The sequence below is a fragment of the Erythrolamprus reginae genome, chromosome 2, assembly GCF_031021105.1.
Source record: "Erythrolamprus reginae isolate rEryReg1 chromosome 2, rEryReg1.hap1, whole genome shotgun sequence".
NCBI lineage: Eukaryota > Metazoa > Chordata > Lepidosauria > Squamata > Dipsadidae > Erythrolamprus > Erythrolamprus reginae.
This window is the reverse complement of record NC_091951.1, coordinates 250,228,056-250,248,009: the sequence shown is the minus strand read 5'-3', so window position 1 is coordinate 250,248,009 and position 19,954 is coordinate 250,228,056. Positions and strand designations below refer to the sequence as shown.

Here is a 19,954-nt window from a genome sequence, read left to right as displayed (position 1 = left end):
CTTGTCTTCCACCGTAGTCACAGTGAAACCAAGCGCCACATATGCTTCATCATATTTCCTCATCTTAACTTTTGGGAGACTTATGTTTGTCTCATCTCCATCTCTCTCCCCCTTTCTTTTCTTCCTTGTTAAATATTTTTACATGGTGTCTCTTAAGGGTTTGTTATCTGCATTTCGTATCTCCTACTCTGTGCTATATGCTATTGTTAGGTGCAACCCCCCCTACTTCCTGTGGCAAAAAAAAAGCATGTTCCCAGGGGACACGCACCCCCCTGGCATTGCTCCATGCCCCCCCAAGGAGGTCTGCCCCACTATTTGAGAAGCACTGCATAGGGTAAGACAGGGGCAAAATGCTCCTGGTTCAATTGTGCGTGCTAGTCGTTGGAGAACCGGTTGTGAAGGGAGAGCGAGGTTTTGCCCACTCACCTGGATGCTGCCATTTGGGTTCTTTTATCCTCTGCACATGCACAGTGTTCTGTGCATGCGCAGAGGGTAAAAGTACCCAAATGGCAGCATCTGGTTGGGTGGGCGGAGCCTTGTGCTCCCTTCGCGACTGGCTCTCCAACGACTGACAGGCACAAGTGAACTGGGAGTATTTCACCCATGGGTAAGGGGAAAATGCCCCGGATTGTGGGGGCAAGTACTATTGCTAACATGTTGTAAGCCGCCCTGAATCTAAGGATAAGGGCGGCATAAAAAAATCAAATAAAGAAAGAAACAAAACTTCTACAGTTCCACTGAACTTTGTGAAAGTCTGGAAACTTTTCAAGGACATCTTAACAGGTGTGAAGAAGAAGGCAGATGGTCCTCATAACAAAGAGAACTCGTTTACATGGTCTGTGAGGAAGCCTGGCGGATTGGCTGGGAAAATCATTGTTTAATACTGTGAACTGATGCCTGAGAATGTCAGAGTTCGTTTTATCATGCCATTACCATGCAATGTATTAAATAAACCGTAAGCTTTTCAGAAATGAAATGATCCGGGATTTTATTTGGTACTCAAGCTGGATGTTGACAGAAACCTACTCTTGACTTTCATGGTTGTATGATTTCTGATAGCTCATCATAGGCAGCAGTAAAATTTGCGAACAATTATATTTCAGTAATAATGACAGCAAACCTGGGATTGAATGTGAACTGGAATAAGACTATACATTGTGCTAAACCAGGGTTCATTTTAACCATGTTTTGTTGAACAAGAACTAGTGGCCTAATCCAAGCTGCAAAGTGTGGCCACAAATTACAAGGACTCCACTCACAACTTTTGCTAAACCACAACTTCTGTTAGAATGAAAATGATATATATCCTCAGGTCTTGCTAGAAAATAACAGTCTAGCTATAAACAAGCAGATGTATCAAACTGTTAAAAACTCTTAAAAAAACAAACCATAGCTTGGTATAACACTCGAATCTTCACAGAAACTACTTGGGTTAATCTTTGAGCTGAGAATTGTATTGGTTGTGTGGTTTGTTTAAAAAAACAAGAAGCTTGAGATAACTCAGATTTTTCCTGCTTATAATTTCCTAAAAAGCTAGAGAGATCAGCTGTCCATTCTTTTGGAATGGATTTGAAAATGGACCATTCTATACAACACCAGGAATGATACCAAAACCACTCTGGTTAATAGCTTCCGAGGTTGCAGATGGGCTTAATCCCTTCTTCTGAATTATTCCAAACTTTTTCCCTTCCAGCCAATATGTTACCATATCGCCTTTTCCCTAAAATAAAAAAAAGACATAATAATGGACCATTTCAGTAGAATCAATAGCCATACTTTGTTTCTGAGAGCATTTTCTTTACACATTAAAGTGTAAACAGAGAAGCAGACTTAGCCTACTGCTTTTTAAAATTAAGTTTGAATAGCGTTACAGGCAGCAAGCATTACTATGGACATTAATCAACTCAAACATGCATTTTAATTAACAGAGCTGCAAGTAAAGGTTACAAGGAGGGTATGAAGTAATTTTATTTTCTGCGAACCTAAAATTCAGATGAGTCTTAAGTTAATTTGAAATGAAACATTATTTCCTATTCTCCTTTGAGGATTGAAATAATTTTCAGAAGTGGCTTAGATGTGATTCTGAAATAAGAGGGGTGAGGGTGGAAAGACATTTCAAAAATCTGCTTTCTCTCTCTTGGCTTTATAAGCCAAATGGGTGGCTTTGAACCAGTTACTCCCTCTCTCTCTCAGCCAATTCACCTCACAGGACTGTTGTGGAAAAATAGAAGGAGGATGTAGCATTATGTGTGTTTGTGCTGTCTTGAGTTGTATATTATTTATAAAAATAATAAAGATAGGATATTAAAAAAACATGAACCAGACTTTTTGTCCATGTCCAATATAAATTCCTCCCTTTCCAGTTTGTGTTTAACAAAAATATAAGTTTTATTGTCACTTTTTTTCTGTGAACATACTGGCACACATTAAAAAATGAAATTCTAACACCCGCTCTCTTAGAATTAGTTAATTTCTTTTTATCCAAATTAGAAAACTAGTTTCAGAACTTGTCCAGGAATTTTAAGTCAGATACACGGGAGTAAACAACCTGGGTTGTCTTGACGCTGTTAGTTACTAACTAAATAACTGATATATTTACTGAAGATGCTCAATCAAATTTGTCAATCAAATCACTGGTCACCAACAAGTAGAATGACTCCATAGTGTCATCCCCAAATCCCCAACACTTTACCCTTAGATTATCTACGGTTGACCTATCCAGATTCCTAAGAGGTCAGTAAGGGGCAAGTGCAAGTGCACTAGAGTGCCTTCCATCCCCTTTCCTATTGTTCTCCTATATCTCCTATACCTTTCTTCTATTCCTATATCTCTTCTTCTATTCTTTCATTGATATGTTATATTACTTTATCTTCTTTTCTATTATTTCTTAGATATATTTTACTATGAGTATCTCCTCTATAACCTTCATCATGTATTTTACTATGTGTATATAGATATATACCCACTAAAACCCTCATTGTGTATGGGACAAAATAACTAACTAACTAACTAACTAACTAACTAACTAACTAACTAACTAACTAACTAACCAAATAAATAAATAAGTAAGTAAGTAAGTAAGTAAGTAAGTAAGTAAGTAAGTAAGTAAGTAAGTAAGTAAGAAAACAAACAAACAAACAAACAAACAAACAAATAAATAAATGAATGAATAAATTGTCATGCTGCCATCGGAGCTGAATCTGCAGAGGCAGATGAGCCGGAACTGGAGCTGAGGGAGATCAAGGGGGCGGTTTCATTGGCTTCGGAAGAATATGGGGAAGAGAAGGCCGAGTCAGCCCAGGGCCTTTCAGGATTGGGATCGCTTGTAGGCAAGGAGTAACAGGGACAGGATCAGTGATGGCTTGCTACCAGAACGGTAAGGTGCTTTGTTTTGGTAGCAATTTTCGGGATGCCTGCTGTGCACCCCTGATGCGTGCCCACACACACCCATGTGAGATTTTGCTTCAGCAAACAAAATCTTGTGTGAAGACACTCGTGTGAATGAGATTTGGTGATTTTTCCCAATTTTTTGCTTCTGCGCATGCACAAAAGCAAAAATACCGGCAAAAATCACCAAAATCTTGCTTGCGGGAGCATCTTCACATGAAATTTCATTTGCTGTGCATGCGCAGAAGCAAAATCTCATGCCAATGGGCATGTGAGCACCTGCTGAGCACGCGCACACCCGCAATGGCTGCAGGGGGCATACCAGTAGCACTGAAGATGGCAGACCTTCCCTGGACTGGATGACCAAGAGAGGCGAAGCAGTGAACATGAGAGTCAGGTGATCAGCAAGGACTACCACCAGTGTTCCCTCTAATTTTTTTTTTTGGGGGGCGGAAAAGTATAGTGTCTGAGTGGCAGTCCCTTCGGGACTGGACGGCACTCTTTCCCTCTCGGCTTTTGGGCAGGTTTGAAAAACTCTGAGTTGATGATGATTTTTAAGTGAGCCATTGCTCACTGCTCAGCTTAGAGGGAACTATGACTACCACCCCTGATCCTTGACCAGGGAGAGTGGAGAGAAGGTAGGACCAGCGCAGGCTGACCTGACTACTTGAGAGGAGAGCGCTCCACCCCTCTCCACAAGGCCCACCTGGGGACTGAGCCTTAAGGAGAAGCTGTGGAGAGGGATATTTGTTCAGGATAAGCACTGAATTCATAGAGTGTTGTGTGTCGTTACCGACGTTGGACGTTTCCTGGACTTCTTCCTTCTTTCCTTTGCTTCCTGGATTAATTGACTGGTTGCTTTGCTTCCTGGACTAATTGACTTATTCCCTTGCTGTGCTGGATTTCTTATTTGCAGCCATTGTACTCACAGCGTTATGCTGGACTACTTGCAGCCAGAGGCTGCTGGAGGTGTGTATATGTGTGTGTCATCACTTTGATCTGGGATCTGCCAGAAACATGGGAGCGTTTGGGGAACATTTTGAGCAATAAAGGGCCGGTTTGAACTGTCAGCTGACTGTGTTGCCTCTGTGCCGTGCCTGGGTCATCACAGAAAGTTGTTCAAATCTTAATTCTAACAACTTGCAAGGAAACCAACAAGCCATATGCAGGTTTTGCATGGCACATATTCTTTAGTGCTTCGCTGGATCCAGTTAATGAATGCAGCACCTCTGATATACAGTGTTTATTTATTCTTAATAAATGCCCTGCCCCCTGACAAAAGGCGATGCTTGTAAGCGAGTTACGCCTTTGTTAGGGAGAAAATTGGAACAAAAGAAGATATTAACCAGACAGGCAGGAGTTAGCAGGAATCTAGGCAGTGAACATGCTGAAGGAAACAAACTCAAGGAATTGAATAGGGACAAAGAAAGAGCCACCATCTAAACCCAGTTAATGCGTTCAGGAAATTAAAAGAGTCTCTCCTGGTATCTGCCTTCCAGCTATTTTTTTCTATTTTCTCTGATAGGGCTGCTGAAAGCTGGAAATAAAAATAAAGAGCCATAGAATAATACTATGTAGTAATTTAAGGCAGGGGTTTCCAACCTTGGCAACTTTAAGACTTGTGGACTTTAACTCCCAGAATTCCTCAGCCAGCTTTGGGAATTTAATGATGATGATGATGACAATGACAACGACAACAACAGAGTTGGAAGGGACCTTAGAGGTCTTCTAGTCCAACCCCCTGCTCGTGCAGGAAACCCTACACTACTTCAAACAAATGGCTATTCAACATCTTTTTAAAAACTTCCAGTGTTGGAGCATTCACAACTTCTGGAGGCAAGCTGTTCCACTGATTAATTATTCTGTCAGGAAACTTCTCCTTAGTTCTAAATTGCTCCTCTCCTTCATTAGTTTCCACTCATTGCTTCTTGAAGAAATGGAGAGAGTTTCAAATCTAGTTCTATCTTGGGCATGAAGCCAACTGGATGACTTTGTTTATTTTAGTTTTTATTTTTGGCAATTTCTCTCAGCCCTAGGAAGGCAGGCAATGGCAAACCACTTCAAAAAACCTTGCCAAAAATCTGCTGAGGCTAGTGCTGGCAGTCACCAGGAGTCAAAACTGACTTGAAATCACATTTTATTTATCTATCTATCTATCTATCTATCTATCTATCTATCTATCTATCTATCTATCTATCTATCTATCTATCTATTTTTTTATTTATTTGTCCAATACACAAAACACATCGAGGGGAATGAGCATGAAGTATTACATACAAGGAAAAGATATGAAAATGGAGGAGAAGATATATGAAAGGGAGGAAAAATATATAACATATGGGATAAGGGGAGACAAATTGGACAGGGGACGAAAGGCAGGCTAGTGTACTTATGTATGCCCCTTACTGACCTCTTAGGAACCTGGCGAGGTCAATCGTGGATAGTCTAAGGGAGAAATGTTGGGGGTTAGGGGTTGACACTACTGAGTCAGGTAATGAGTTCCACGCTTCGACAATTCGGTTGCTAAAGTCATATTTTTTACAGTCGAGCTTGGAGCAATTAATATTGAGTTTGAATTTGTTGCGTGCTCTTGTGTTGTTGCGGTTGAAGCTGAAGTAGTCATTGACAGGCAGGACGTTACAGCATATCATTTTGTGGGCAATACTTAGATCGTGTTTTAGGCATCGTAGTTCTAAGCTTTCTAGGCCTAGGATTGAAAGTCTGTTTTCGTAGGGCATTCCGTTTCGAGTGGAGGAGTGAAGGGCTCTTCTGGTGAAGTATCTTTGGACGTTTTCTAGGGTGTTGATGTCCGAGATGTGGTGTGGCTTCCAGACAAATGAACTGTATTCAAGGATGGGCCTGGCAAATGTTTTGTAGGCTCTGGTGAGTAGTGTGAGATTGCTGGACCAGAAGCTGCATAGGATCAGGTTAACAATTCTGGAAGCCTTTTTGGCAATGTTGTTGCAGTTGGCTTTGGCACTTAGGTCGTTTGATATTAGTATTCCAAGGTCTTTAACTGAGTGGGGGTTGACTGTGATATTTTGTTTATTCAGTTTGTATATATACAAACATATGTGATCATATGAAATCACATACAAAGCAGGAAAGAAGCAATCTCAAGTGAGTGTGCCTTCAAGTCCAGTTAAGGCCAAGGAAGAGATTCTAGGAGTCTTCCTAATCAAGAATGTACAGGCTGAGCCTTTAAAAAAATAATAATTGTTGCATTGAAATAAATTGGGTGGGTAAGAGAGATACCTTTGTCTTTGGCACTTTTGACATGTTAAATGAAAGTGGATTTTGTTGAAGCTCTCCTACTTGGTGATGATACAATTTTCTGTAACCGTATTTTATAGCTACTTCTCCCAGGCTTATAGATTGAGGTTAAAAATAACTTCTGGAGAACCTCAGCACAAATGAGGCTCTAGAGTGATAATATCTTTCAATACTTTGACCAAACTGCAATACCCAGGGTCCCTGGGGGTAGACATTAAATGCAAATTGGCCCAAGAAGCAATTCAAACATAAATGCAATTCATATTTCAAATATGGCCAGGAGAGTTAAAACAAAATCTGTTAAAGAATGACCATTCATTTCCCATTTGGAGAAAGCTTGAACATATTTACCTTGATTTGCAAATTCCCCCGGCACACCAATACATACTCTCCAATCTGTTGCAGCAGCTGGTATGTGCTTGAACTGCACTGTATTTTGAGAGCTAAAGGGAAAATGAGAAGCGGTGTTGCCATTGTTTTCATAGTTGAAAATCCATTTTCAAAAATAAGGAACAATAGGTATCCAGGCTCTTAAAATAGCTCATGCTTCTACTATTATCCTAACTTTCAGTTTAATTTGAAAGCATCTTGGAATACACATTTGACTATCAACAAAGGCAATTAATCCTTTTGTGAAAATTAAGAAGGAAAAGCTTAATATTCTTCATTTCAAGTTGCTAAATTAGATTAAGAAGAAGCACTAATAACTTAAATTTCATGGTCTAATCTAGTGATGGCGAAACTTTTTTTCCTCGGGTGCCACAGGCACATGCACTATGGTGTATGCACGAGTGCCCACACCCATAATTCAATGCCTGGGGAGCTTTCCCCACCCCCTGGAGGCCCTTTGGAGGCTGGAAATGGCCTGTTTCCCTACTTCAGGTGGGTCCTGCAGGCTCATGTTTCACCCTCTCCAGGCTCCAAAGCTTCCCTGGAGCCAGGGGAGGGTAAAAACGCCCCCATTCCCCTGGAGGCTCTCTGGAAGCCAAATACACCCTTCCAGAGCCTCCATGGGGGGGCAAAAATGAGCTGGCTAGCACACACATGCATGTTGGAGCTGAGCTAGGGCAACGGCTTCCATGCCAGCAGATATGGCTCCGTGTGCCACCTGCGGCACCCATGCCATAGGTCTGCCATCACTGCTCTAACCAAACAAGAGAATGGTAACACATTCATTTGAAAGGGCATTTATAGGAAAACTTTGTGACATAAGATATCTAGGAAATCACTTGGTAAGTACCACATAATTTTTTGATTAGCAACTACCGTAGTTACTACTGATTGGATAGCATGTCTATATTGTAGATCTACAACCATCTTAAAACGCAAAATTAAAAATATTTATCAGTGGTTCAAATGAAATCAAAGGAAGCAAGCTGGGCATGTGGTGTTTGGTTCTGGCCACACCGCTGTATTCTACATTTTTATTAATCACTTGGACTAAAAGGTGAAAAGGGACTACTTTTTAAATTTTCAGGCAACACAAATTACCTGAGAAAGGCCATAATAACAATTTAAACTGGAAAACACAGCTGCCAAGATCATTAGCCATCATCCACATAGCCAGGAGAAAACACATAAAACCAGAACCAGGGCCAAGTCTCTAAGGACATATGGAAGACCAGCAGGATCAGGGCCAACCTAAACTCTGAGGGATAATGTTCAAGGAGGTAGGCACCATACAGGAATGCCTCATCCTCTGTGCCCTGCCACCCACAATTCCTTAGCCAAAAAGACCTGAAAAATACTAATTTTGCCAGACTAAGTCAGGAAAGAAAGCATAGCTCAGTCATAGCTCACTGCTTGGTTGTACTGTTAAATATTGCACATCACCTTCACTGGTAGATTCCATTCTGGAGGCTGTGTTGACTGTGTCCCCAAATAGACAATACCGAGGCATTTTGGTTCCAACGATTCCTGCCACAACTGGACCTAAAGAAGACAAGTAGAAAGATTCCTTTAGCTCTTACGCCTCCATTACTGTTTATCACAATGGAAAAAAATAGGCATATAGGCTACCTATATGAGGAGTAATTGCATCAAAGAGAACCCTCACATCCTGGACACAAATTGTTTCAACTCCTACCCTCAAAACGTCACTACAGAGCACTGCGCACCAAGACAACTAGACACAAGAACAGTTTTTTCCCGAACACCATCACTCTACTAAACAAATAATTCCCTCAACACTGTCAGACTTTCTACTAAATCTGCACTTCTATTCTACTAGTTTTTCTCATCATTCCTTTCACCCATTTCCTCCCATGTTGACTGTATGACTGTAACTTGTTGCTTATATCCTAAGATTTTTATTAATATTGCTTCTTCATTGTTTATTTGACCCCTATGACAATCATTAAGTGTTGTACCACATGATTCTTGACAAATGTATATTTTATTTTATGTACGCTGAGAGCATATGCACCAAGACAAATTCCTTGTGTGTCCAATCACACTTGGCCAATAAAAATTCTATTCTATTCTATTCTATTCCAAAGAACAGGGAGCAAGATGGCAGAGAAAAGCAGGATAACAAGCAATGGCCAGAATGACATCGTTCTAAGAAGAAAGCAGATGCTTAGCTGATAACAGCTGCACTTGGAAAGAAAAGATAGATGGTACCCCACTAGTGCAATAATTCAGGATGCAATCTAAGAAGTTGCTTGCAGTCATGTTAATTGGTTGGTTACAAGTAGTCTAAATTTAAGCACCAGAGTTACTGAAACTATTCATCAGTGTGGGTCAAGTGAGGGTAATTCAATGAACAGTTCAAATGATTGACCAGTGATGGCGAACATTTTTTTGGTTTGTGTGCCAAAAGGGGGAAAAGTGCAAGGGTGGGTCACACACATGCCCACACCCATAATTCCATGCGTCCCCACTCATGCACATGTGCAAGCAATAGCACTCATGTTTTTGGTTCTCCCCAGGCTTCAGAACCTTTCTAGGAGCCTGGGGAGGGTGAAAACAGCCTCCCCCCCCGAGGCTCCCCAGAGGCCAGAAATGGCCCACTTCCCAACTTCTGGAAGTTGACAAACAGGCAATTTCCGGTCTCTGGAGGGCCTCCAGGGGGAGTCATTTTCACCCTCTCCAGAGTCCTAGAAAAGCTCTGGAGCTTGGGGAGAGCAAAAAACAGACCTTCCCTACCCCTTCTGGAGGCGGGAAACAGACTGAAAATCAGCTCGCTGGCATGCGCCTGCACATCAGACCTGAGCTTGTGTGCCCACCAATATGGCTCCCCATAGCACTTACGGCATGCATGCCATAGGTTCGTCATCTCTGTGCTAAACTAAAACATTTAAGAACATGTAACATGATGATCATTTACTTCCTACTAATGACTTTGTGTCAATTCTAAGGATTATACTACTAGTTCCCATTGCCACTTCTTCCCCATTATGAATGAATGAAGCCAACCAATCTGCTGGCATTTTGTGACTAGAGAAGTGACATGGCTAGTGCTTCCATTACCCCTATTTCACCAATCCAACATTCATTACCAGGATTAGTCACGGAGGTGAACAGCCTAATACACTGGTCTACAAATTTTGGGAAATTATCGACCTCCATGATAAAATTTGTTAATTCTACATATTTTTGTTAGATGAATTAGAAAAGAGATGATAAAGGTGCTGGTTGGCTAAAGTTTTCAAGATAATTCACAATAAAGATTTATACATAGGCGAGTATATTTACCTACAAGTGAGGGAAGTGTCTAATGATTGTGATGCCTCGTAGCATCTCGACAAAGTACACTAGAACAATGAAAATGGTACCACATGAAAGTGTATAAATTTATCTTCACTTTGAAAACAGCAAGTCAAATAACTATGAAAAACCTATGGAAAATTTGCTTTTCTCAGTCATGTCATTGAAAATTCACTTCTGACACTCGCATTTAGACTACAGTGTTCCCTCGATTTTCGCGGGTTCAAACTTCGCGAATAGCCTATACCATGGTTTTTCAAAAAATATTAATTAAAAAATACTTCGCAGCTTTTTTCCTATACCACGGTTTTTTTCCATCCGATGACATAATACGTCATCGCCAAACTAATAATTTTTGCAAATAAATAACAAAAAAAATAATTATTGTTAATAAATAATTATGTTTATAAATATCAGGATCACTATTCAATGGTGAGTACCAGTAATAATGGTGAGTAAATGGTTGTTAAGGGAATGGGAAATGGTAATTTAGGGGTTTAAAGTGTTAAGGGATGGCTTGTGATACTGTCCATAGCCAAAAATGGTGTATTTACTTCCACATCTCTACTTCGTGGAAATTCAACTTTCGCAGGCGGTCTCGGAACGTATCACCCGCGGAAATTGAGGGAACACTGTATTTCCCTTTGAACTGTGGGACAGTGAGTGAGGAGCATGGGGAGAGATTCCACCAGGATATCACAGCATACCGAAGCAAATGGAGTCCGTCGATGCTTGCTGATTACTGCTGAACTCTCCCCAGGGATTATTCTACTGTAGTTTACAAGAGAAAGCCAAAAAGTGCTGTTTAGATATCGAATAAAGTTGGAACCTTGATGTTTAATCTGATGTTAGAGCTTGTTTCCTAGTATGACTGTTGTATGGATTGTTAATTGAAGTTTTAAAATTAGAATTTTTTAACAATTGTTTATGTTATTAATTGGATTATTTTTCTACTGTTTTATTATGTGCTGTGAGCCGCCCTGAGTCCTTGGAGAGGGGTGGCATATAAATCCAATTAAATTTAAACTTAAACTTGTCAGTTTTTCATGCAAAAAGCATGAACATGTTACATGAAAAACCAATAAATGAATGGAAAGTTGGGTTATTGGTATCAATAAAAAGATAAATTTATGATGATTGGTGTGGCACCATTCTCATTGCTCTATCACATTTTGCAGAAATGTTATAAAACATAGTCACACATCCCTCTTGTAATTTTTGAATTATTTTGATGGAATTTTGACCTGAAGCTGTTATCTTGGAAACTGGAGCCAATTAATACTCAGGACTTAATTTTCCTTTATTAGCGACCCAATTCTGTGGAAATTAAGCTACTTTCATTTCTGAGGCTTTTTCCTTACAGACCAGTGATACCTGAGTGGATTCCTGCTCGGATTTTAAGCTGGGTCTCTGGCTTGTGTGGAATCTTAAATGTTTTGCACACCAAAAGAAGCTCCAGAGCCATGCTTGCAATTTCACTGGCATGATTAATCCCATTCTCTCTTGGCACTCCTGATACTACCATATCTGAAAATGACAATAAGTACATAAAAGGGGTAAATCATAATTTACATTCATATCACTGTTGCAATTTCACACATACATATAAATGAAACCCAATGCTTACAACGGTCCGTAGCATCAGGCAGCACTAAATAGCATTCTCATAGTCTCTATCAAAAAATCAATAGCAAAACTAAAGCATTTATTTCTAAAAACATTTCTGAAAGTTTTATACAAAAAAAAGAGAAACTTTTTGTTTGAGAAGAGCTTTGAATTTAAGAGAAAAAAGTTCCTGGGCAATTTATACTAATTTATAAATATAAAATATAACAATTTTTGCATGATCAAACATTAATTGTGAAAAGAAGGAAATCCGGAATGGAAATGGACAGATTTTTAAGTATTTAAAGTTTGAAAAGTAATCCTAAAATACTGCCCTAAAACCTTCAGAAAAACATACCAGATTTGCACATGCTCATGCACAAAACATTTCGTACACCAAGAAAGCGAAATCTTCAGATTACTGAATTAGAGCAGCCATTGTTAAGAAGTTGTCACCTCCTATAGAGTTAGCCAAACACAAAGGTTCTTTAACTAAACACTAACATGGCTAAATGTATCTATCTCATCTTGCACTGTATTAATATTTTAAATAGTTGCATCTCAAATCTACCAATCGCTCATTACATTAAAATGATTTATTAAAATACCAATATCAAGCTGTTTTATGACCCAAATAATTCTGAAATATCCAAAAATAGACAAAAGGGCTTCATAAACTGTGTAAAAGGCAAAGCCAGTTTTGATGTGTATTTTCAGTATCTGAACCAGAATGATGGCACGTGAAATGCATTGTAAACATTCAAAGTACTTTCTTTGCATTCATTAGTTGGATCCAGTTTATAATAATGGTAATTAAGTTAGTCTTTATTAGCATAATCCCAGCAATTTCACTGAGTCAATTTGAAATACAACTGTCCCTAACTCCATAGTTATCCTTTAAGTTGATTCAGTTAAATTGCTGGGATTTATGTTAATTCATAACATAAATGAGTAAATTGCAATTCATCATAACAGAAAGACATTAGCTTCATGACATATACCAATGTTCTGCTTCTAGAGACTTGTGTGATTATGCATGTCACTCTTAATCCATTCTCCCACGCCTAGCATTGATTGACCCATTCATTTTAATGGCTGTAAACCATCCATATGACAGCTGTCTTAATCCTAAAATCCTCTGGCTTTTAGTTAAGCCCAGATGCAAAATAATCTGAAGAAATCCCTGAATTCTCTGCAGGAACAATCCATCCTGAGGATGCTCTATTGGAAAATGTAACCTCCACATGGCTGCGAGAACAACTGAAAACTACAACTCATTCACCTTACCATTGTGCATATAATAAAAATTACTCCAAATTCCTTCAATCATCACCTTTTTTCAAATCTAAAGGATCGTCATTTCCTTTTTAATGCATCATGAGTTAATGTTAATATAGTAGTTGCAATTTCCTGTCCTTTAATTTTATTACCTAAAGTTATTGGCTTCTGTTACCTAATGTAAGGTAGGTAAGGTTTAGAACTAAAGATAGTTTTTGGGGGAAATGTATGTATTTATGTATGTATGTATGTATGTATGTATGTATGTATGTATGTATGTATGTGGGTGCTGCAAAGTCCCTGAGGGGAACAATGTCTTGAAAGGGACTTAGAGCAACCCCAGCCATGGGGGGTCACTCACGAACACGAATGCTAGAAAGAAAACTTGAACACATTTCTCTCTGGGTGAAATGACACAGTATTGAGCTGTGCACGCCCTTTTATTGGGGGAATATGCAAATTAGGCAAGATTATACGTACATGTCAAGTGATATATAAACATCCAATAACGTAACTCTAAGATATGACACAACTTCCAAGTCCTTCCTATCTACATATGGCACGTAACTAGTTTCTACTGAACAAATGTCTCTCATGGCCAATTTCCTGGGACCTTTTGTTGTTAATACAGCTATCTCCTGTTTACCAAAAAGCAAGGTCTTTTATCACAGCCTTTGTCCTGTTCATCCCAGGAAATGTAAATTGCGTCTTTTGATCACACAGTTCTTTTCCTGTTGACACATTCTTGTTATTCAAGGAGAGCTGCCTTGAACCATTTTATGGCCAGTCACTTCCTCAAGCAGATTTTACCAGAAATGCAGACTCCCTTTGTGACCTTTATGTACAGTCCTGTTCTGGCTAATGAAGTCGGAGTGTATAAGGCATTTGTTGTTAGAAATCCAGATATCAAATCCTATCCTAACATTATGCTATGGCAGCTAGATATGTATGTATGTATGTATGCATAACTCACAGGCATCTCCTATAGTTTCTACTTTGTAGACATCATAATTATCTATGATTTCATCAAAAGTGGTGTAGAGTTTGTTTAAAAAGTCCACAACCTGGTAAGGTGTACTGGTGCTGGAGAGCTGCGTGAAGCCAACAATGTCACTGGAAAGAAGAAAGAAGCAAGTAAGTTATGGTATGTCCCATTAGGATTTCAGAATATTTTGAAATTGACATGAGATTTTTACGCTACATTGCAAATTCTGATTGCAGAACATTGTTTTCTTCTCTACCACCATTAAACACCACTTTTCTCTGCAAACCTTCAAGTTAGGTGTGGAGACTAAAACACATGAAGAACGGCTGCAGGGTTTGGGTTTGGCTAAAGTCTAAAGAAAGGAAGAATTAGGTGTGACATGATAGCACCAGAGGGTAGAGCAAGAAATAATAGTTGGAAACTGATCAGAGAAGCAACCTGGAATTAAGGAGAAACTTCCTAATAATAAGGATGCAATTCAAAGTGTTGATTATGACCTATAAAGCCCTACATGGCATCGGACCAGAATACCTATGGGACCGCTTCCTGCCGCATGAATCCCAGTGACTGGTTAGGTCCCACAGAGTTGGCCTTCTCCAGGTCCCATCAATTAGACAATGCTGGTTGGCAGGGCCTAGGAGAAGAGCCTTCTCTTGGGGGGGGGGCGGTTTGGAACCTACTCCCCGGAGAGCCATATTGCCCCCAACCTCCTTGCCTTCTGTAACAGTCTCAAGACTCACTTATGTCGCCAAGCCTGGGGCCCTTAGATTCTTGCCTCCTGGCTGATGAATAGACTGAGAGAAACTGATTGAATGAGAATAACTGGGTTTTTTAGGCTTTTTAGTTTTAGATTATATATTTAATTAATTGAACCTGAAATGTTATGTATTGTTTTATTATATGTTGTGAACCACCTTGGAGAGGGGCAGCATAAAAATCAAATAATAAACAAACAAACAAACAAATAAATAAGGACAATTAACCAGTGGAATAGTTTGCCTCCAGAAGTCATGGGCACTCCATCACTAGATATTTTTAAGAACAGTCTAGAGACAGTCACTTATCTAAACTGGTATAGATTTTCCTGGTGATTTTGTAGGTTAGTCTCTGCAGTATTTTTTTGTAACATCAGCACTAATGATGTTATCTAGTTAGGATAATGTCTACAAGAAAATAAGCAATCTCAGAGAACACCAAGCAACATTTCAAAAGTGTTTTGCCATTTCTTGCTTCATAGGGCTGAGAGGCTGGCGCAAGGTACCCAACTAGCTTCACGCCTTAGCTAGGACTAGAAATCACAGTCTCCCAGTTTCTAACCTTCTTCACCACTACATCAAACTGCCTCTCACCACCACTGCTAAGTATCCCATAATAATTGGTTGCTATTTTCCATTCAAATTAATGGCAAACAAAATAGTAAAGAAAAGCATAACCAGCATATGTTAAGGAGTGTGCAGAACGACCCTTGAATTATCAAGGACATGCGTAGAGGAAACGTGGGATTCCAGCAGATATCCAGGAGATATGAGTAATTATTCAGTCATACAAAACAGATACATTAAAGTTCAATTCGAGTTTACTTTAGAAATAGCATAGTCAAGTTAAACAGTCCAGTCATACACATTCAAATCAGTCAATATCTCTCAATACAATAATAATATTACTAGCCTGTCTTTGTCTTACATATCAGACACACATTACTGCTTACAAATACATCAAACTATTACAGAGCTTACTATATCAGTCACAGTGAATCAGCAGAAAGAACAGAGAGAGAGAGAGAGAGACCAGGCAGAGAGAGAATCATGCTTTCTGGCCCCCTCTTGTGGCAATTTGCAACACTACCTCTTAAAGCTATAGTACTTCAATACATACAGACATTCATTGTTAGCTTGTTTATATATTGCCAACCCAACTCTTTGTACATAATGCCATCAGCATATACCTACTGTTAGGTCTTCAGTAGGTATTAATAATAGAATAGAATAGAATAGAATAGAATAGAATTTTATTGGCCAAGTGTAATTGGACACACAAAGAATTTGTCTTGATGCATATGCTCTCAGTGTACATAAAATAAAATATACATTTGTCAAGAATCATGTGGTACAACACTTAATGATTGTCATAGGGGTCAAATAAGCAATGAAGAAGCAATATTAATAAAAATCTTAGGATATAAGCAACACATTACAGTGGTACTTCAAGATACGAACCTAATTGGTTCCAGGGGGAGGTTCGTAAGACGAAAGGTTCGTAAGACGAAACATTGTTTCCCATAGGAAACAATGTAAAGTCAATTAATCTGTGCAACAAAAAAAAAAACCGCAAAAAAATGCTGCCGCCCGGCTGTCACCTTTTAAAACAGCCCAGGGGCTTCTCAGCGACCTCCCGAACGCCAGCTCCTCCTCCTCTTCTTGCTTCTCTACAAAATGACAGCCGGGCGGCGGGGCTTCTCAGCGAAAGTTCGGGTTTGGGAGGCCGCTTTGAGTTTTTGGCTGGGGGGGAGGCAGGAGGTCCCGCCTGACACCCCCCACCCCTTCCCCCCCAGCCACAAACCCAAAGGTCCCCACCACAGCACCCGCTGCAGGAGACTTAGCCTCCCGATCCTCCCCGTCCCTCACCCATGGCCTCCCGAGCGCTTTTGCCCAATGGGAAACGAAGCGCTGGGGTGGGGGGTGTCTTGACAACTCCCACCCCAGTGCTTTGCCTCCCGCCGGGCAAGAGCGCTCTTCTGCCAGCCATGGGCGAGGGGCGGGGGCGAGGGTGCCTCCTGCGGTGGAGACATTTGGGTTTTTGGCTGGGGGAAAGGCAGGAGGTCCGGCACTTCGCCTGCCCTCCCAGCCAAAAGGCAAAGCCGCGCAGCTCCACAGCCACCGAAGGAGGCTTAACCCCGCCCCTCTGTCCCACCCATCGCCCGTGGTCGGCAGAAGAGCGGAGGCAGGCAGGAGGCAGTTCTTCGGCGGCTGTGGAGCTGCGCGGCTTTGCCTTTTGGCTGGGAGGCAGGTGAAGCGCTGGACCACCTGCCTTTCCCCCAGCCACATTCGCCTTCCTCCACCGCCAGCGGCATCCAGCTCCTCCTCTTCTCGCTTCTTTACAAGATGACAGCTGGGCGGCAGCACGGAGGCTGGAGGCGGCGGATGTGTGTGGAAGAGGTCCGCAGGAGAACTGGGGGGAGCTGCCTGCAGCACCTGCCTGCAGCAAAGGCACCCGCCACCACCACCTTTGCCTTTCTCCGCCACCACCAGCATCCAGCTCCTCCTCCGCTTCTCGCTTCTCTACAAAATGACAGCCGAGCGGCGGAATATGGGAGGAGGAGGGAGGAGCTAAGTGGCCAGAGAAAGGGATCAATGTAAAAGTGCCACTGGGCTGGGAATGTCTTTGGCCACTTAGGAAGGTCACCGACTCCCCCTCCCCAGAATCTCTCCTCCTCCCCGCCCGGGGGGCTGTGCTGCGAGGGGCGGGAAAAAGAGAAAGAAGGTGGCATTCCCCGCCCGGCCATGATGGTCCCTTCCTTACTGCTCATGTTGGCTGACGGGGAAGGTTAACCTAAGTGGTGGCAGAGGGGTTGGCGGGGCGGGGGCAGCGAAATCGGTGACGAGGCAGCCTAACCCCACCGGTGACCGCCAAAGGGTTGGCGAAGGGGGGGTGCTGCGCCGACCCGGCCAAGCCTATGGACGCGCCTCACGCCGCTCTGCCCAATCGCAAAGCCGAAGGAAGCACGGGAGGCGGTGAATGTCGTGTCCTCCGACCATTCAAGCGAAGCAAGGTGGGGCTTGGCAGGGAATGTTGGGGGGGAGTGAAGAAAATTGAAACAGATTACGAAAAACTTGGTGGCGGATGGCACTCCTTCCAGGAAAACGCCTCCGTTACATCTTCCGCTGCCAGCCAGGCCATGCTGGCAGCAGCGCAACAAAGAGAGGCATTCGCTTTCCTCCCGCCCGCAGCCGACTGACCGTGGGCTCCTTCCCGAGCTCGGAGAGCTTCCTGGGCATGAAAGCTCGTGAATGCAACAAGAACGAAAGCCAGGAAGCTCTCCGAGCTCGGGAAGGAACCCACGGTCAGTCGGCTGCGGGCGGGAGGAAGGCGAATCCCCCGTGGGCTCCGTTACATCTTCCGCTGCCAGCCAGGCCATGCTGGCGGCAGTGCAACAAAGAGGCATTTGCTTTCCTCCCGCCCGCAGCTGACTGACCGTGGGCTTGCTGGGAAGCTCCACAGCCCGGCTGTCACTTTTTAAAACAACCGGGAGTTTTCCCAGCAGCCTCCGAGAACCGAGAACCCAAACGCCAAACCCTCCACGCACTTCGCCCTGAATGCCTCCTGGCTCACGCGGGCAGCAGCAGACCCCCTTTGGGTTTTCGGCTCGGGGGGGGCAGGAGGACCTTCCTAACTCCCTCCCCCCGAGCCAAAAACCCAAAGGGGGTCTGCTGCTGCCCGCATGAGCCAGGAGGCATTCAGGGTGAAGTGCGTGGAGGGTTTGGCGTTTGGGTTCTCGGTTCTCGGAGGCTGCTCTGAAAACTCCCGGCTGTTTAAAAAAGTGACAGCCAGGCTGCGGGGCTTCCCAGCATACCTCATGGCTCAAGCGGGCAGCAGCAGACCCCCTTTGGGTTTATGGTTGGGGGGGCAGGAGAACCTTCCTAACTCCCTCCCCCCGAGCCGAAAACCCAAAGGGGGTCTGCTGCTGCCTGCTTGAGTTAGGAAGGTCCTACTTCTCCCCCCCCAGCCAAAAACCCAAAGCCTGTCTGGCCGGCGGGGATGAAAGGGCAGGACTCCCAGGGTGGAAGGCGTGCTCGGCTATGCCGCTCCAGCCCCTTTCGGACGAGCCTCCCTGGCCAAACGACCGCCTTCCGCCGCTGCAGCACGCAGCGCCTGCGGCAGCCAGGGAAGCCAAGCCAGGCGTGGCGGAGACGGCAGCGCCGCTGCTGCTCCGGTCACCCGGTCCTCTCCTGCCTCCCGTGCCAATGTTGCCTGCTGCGTCGGGCGCCACCAGCCCCGAGTCGGACACACCCTCACCGCCGCCGCCCACAGTTGCTGCCCGCCCCCTCTCGCTGGAGGTCTAGCCGGAGCCTGAGCCGGGCCCGCTCGGCCGCGCCTCCTCACCCGCCCAGGATACTGACCTGCTGCCTCGCCCCGCGCCCGTTGCAGACCATCTTTGTGTTTTTGGCTGGGGGGAGGGAGTCAGGAAGGTCTTCCTGCTCCCCCCCCCAGCGAAAAACACAAAGAAACTCAAAAAAACAAAACACAAACCGCCGGCGGTTTCAGCCTCCCTTTGCCCCACGCTGCTTCGCCCTGCCTGTTATCCTGGGAGAAGTGCTGGGGGGAGACGACAGCTGGGCAGCGGGGCTTCTCAGAGGCCTCCAGAACCCGAACTTCCGGGTTCAGCATTCGGGAGGCCGCCGAGAAGCCCCGCTGCCCGGCTGTCACCTTTTAAAACAGCCGGGGGGCTTCCCAGCAGCCTCCCTAACGCCGAACCCAGAAGTTTGGGTTTGGCGTTCGTAAGACGAAAAAAGTTTGTAAGAAGAGGCAAAATTTTTCTGAACCCCGGGTTCGTATCTCGGGTTGTTCGTAAGACAAGGGGTTCGTATCTTGAGGTACCACTGTACAGCCATACAGTCAACATGGGAGGAAATGGGTGATAGGAATGATGAGAAAAACTAGTAGAATAGAAGTGCAGATTTATTTGAAAGTCTGACAGTGTTGAGGGAATTATTTGTTTAA

The 19,954-nt window shown here is 43.1% G+C and overlaps 1 protein-coding gene across 1 annotated transcript in view; it reads right to left on the bottom strand.

The window, feature by feature from the left end:
- Window positions 1-1,585: 1,585 nt before the first annotated feature.
- Window positions 1,586-19,954, bottom strand: part of LOC139159550 (atrial natriuretic peptide receptor 1-like) — a 120,635-nt gene continuing 102,266 nt past the window's right edge. Inside the window, exons 21-25 of the mRNA XM_070736861.1 lie at window positions 14,225-14,364; window positions 11,743-11,895; window positions 8,494-8,592; window positions 7,012-7,103; window positions 1,586-1,720 (exon numbers count right to left, since the gene is read on the bottom strand). Of these exons, the coding sequence (XP_070592962.1) occupies window positions 1,586-1,720; window positions 7,012-7,103; window positions 8,494-8,592; window positions 11,743-11,895; window positions 14,225-14,364 (619 nt within the window). The remainder of the gene's footprint in view (window positions 1,721-7,011; window positions 7,104-8,493; window positions 8,593-11,742; window positions 11,896-14,224; window positions 14,365-19,954) is intronic.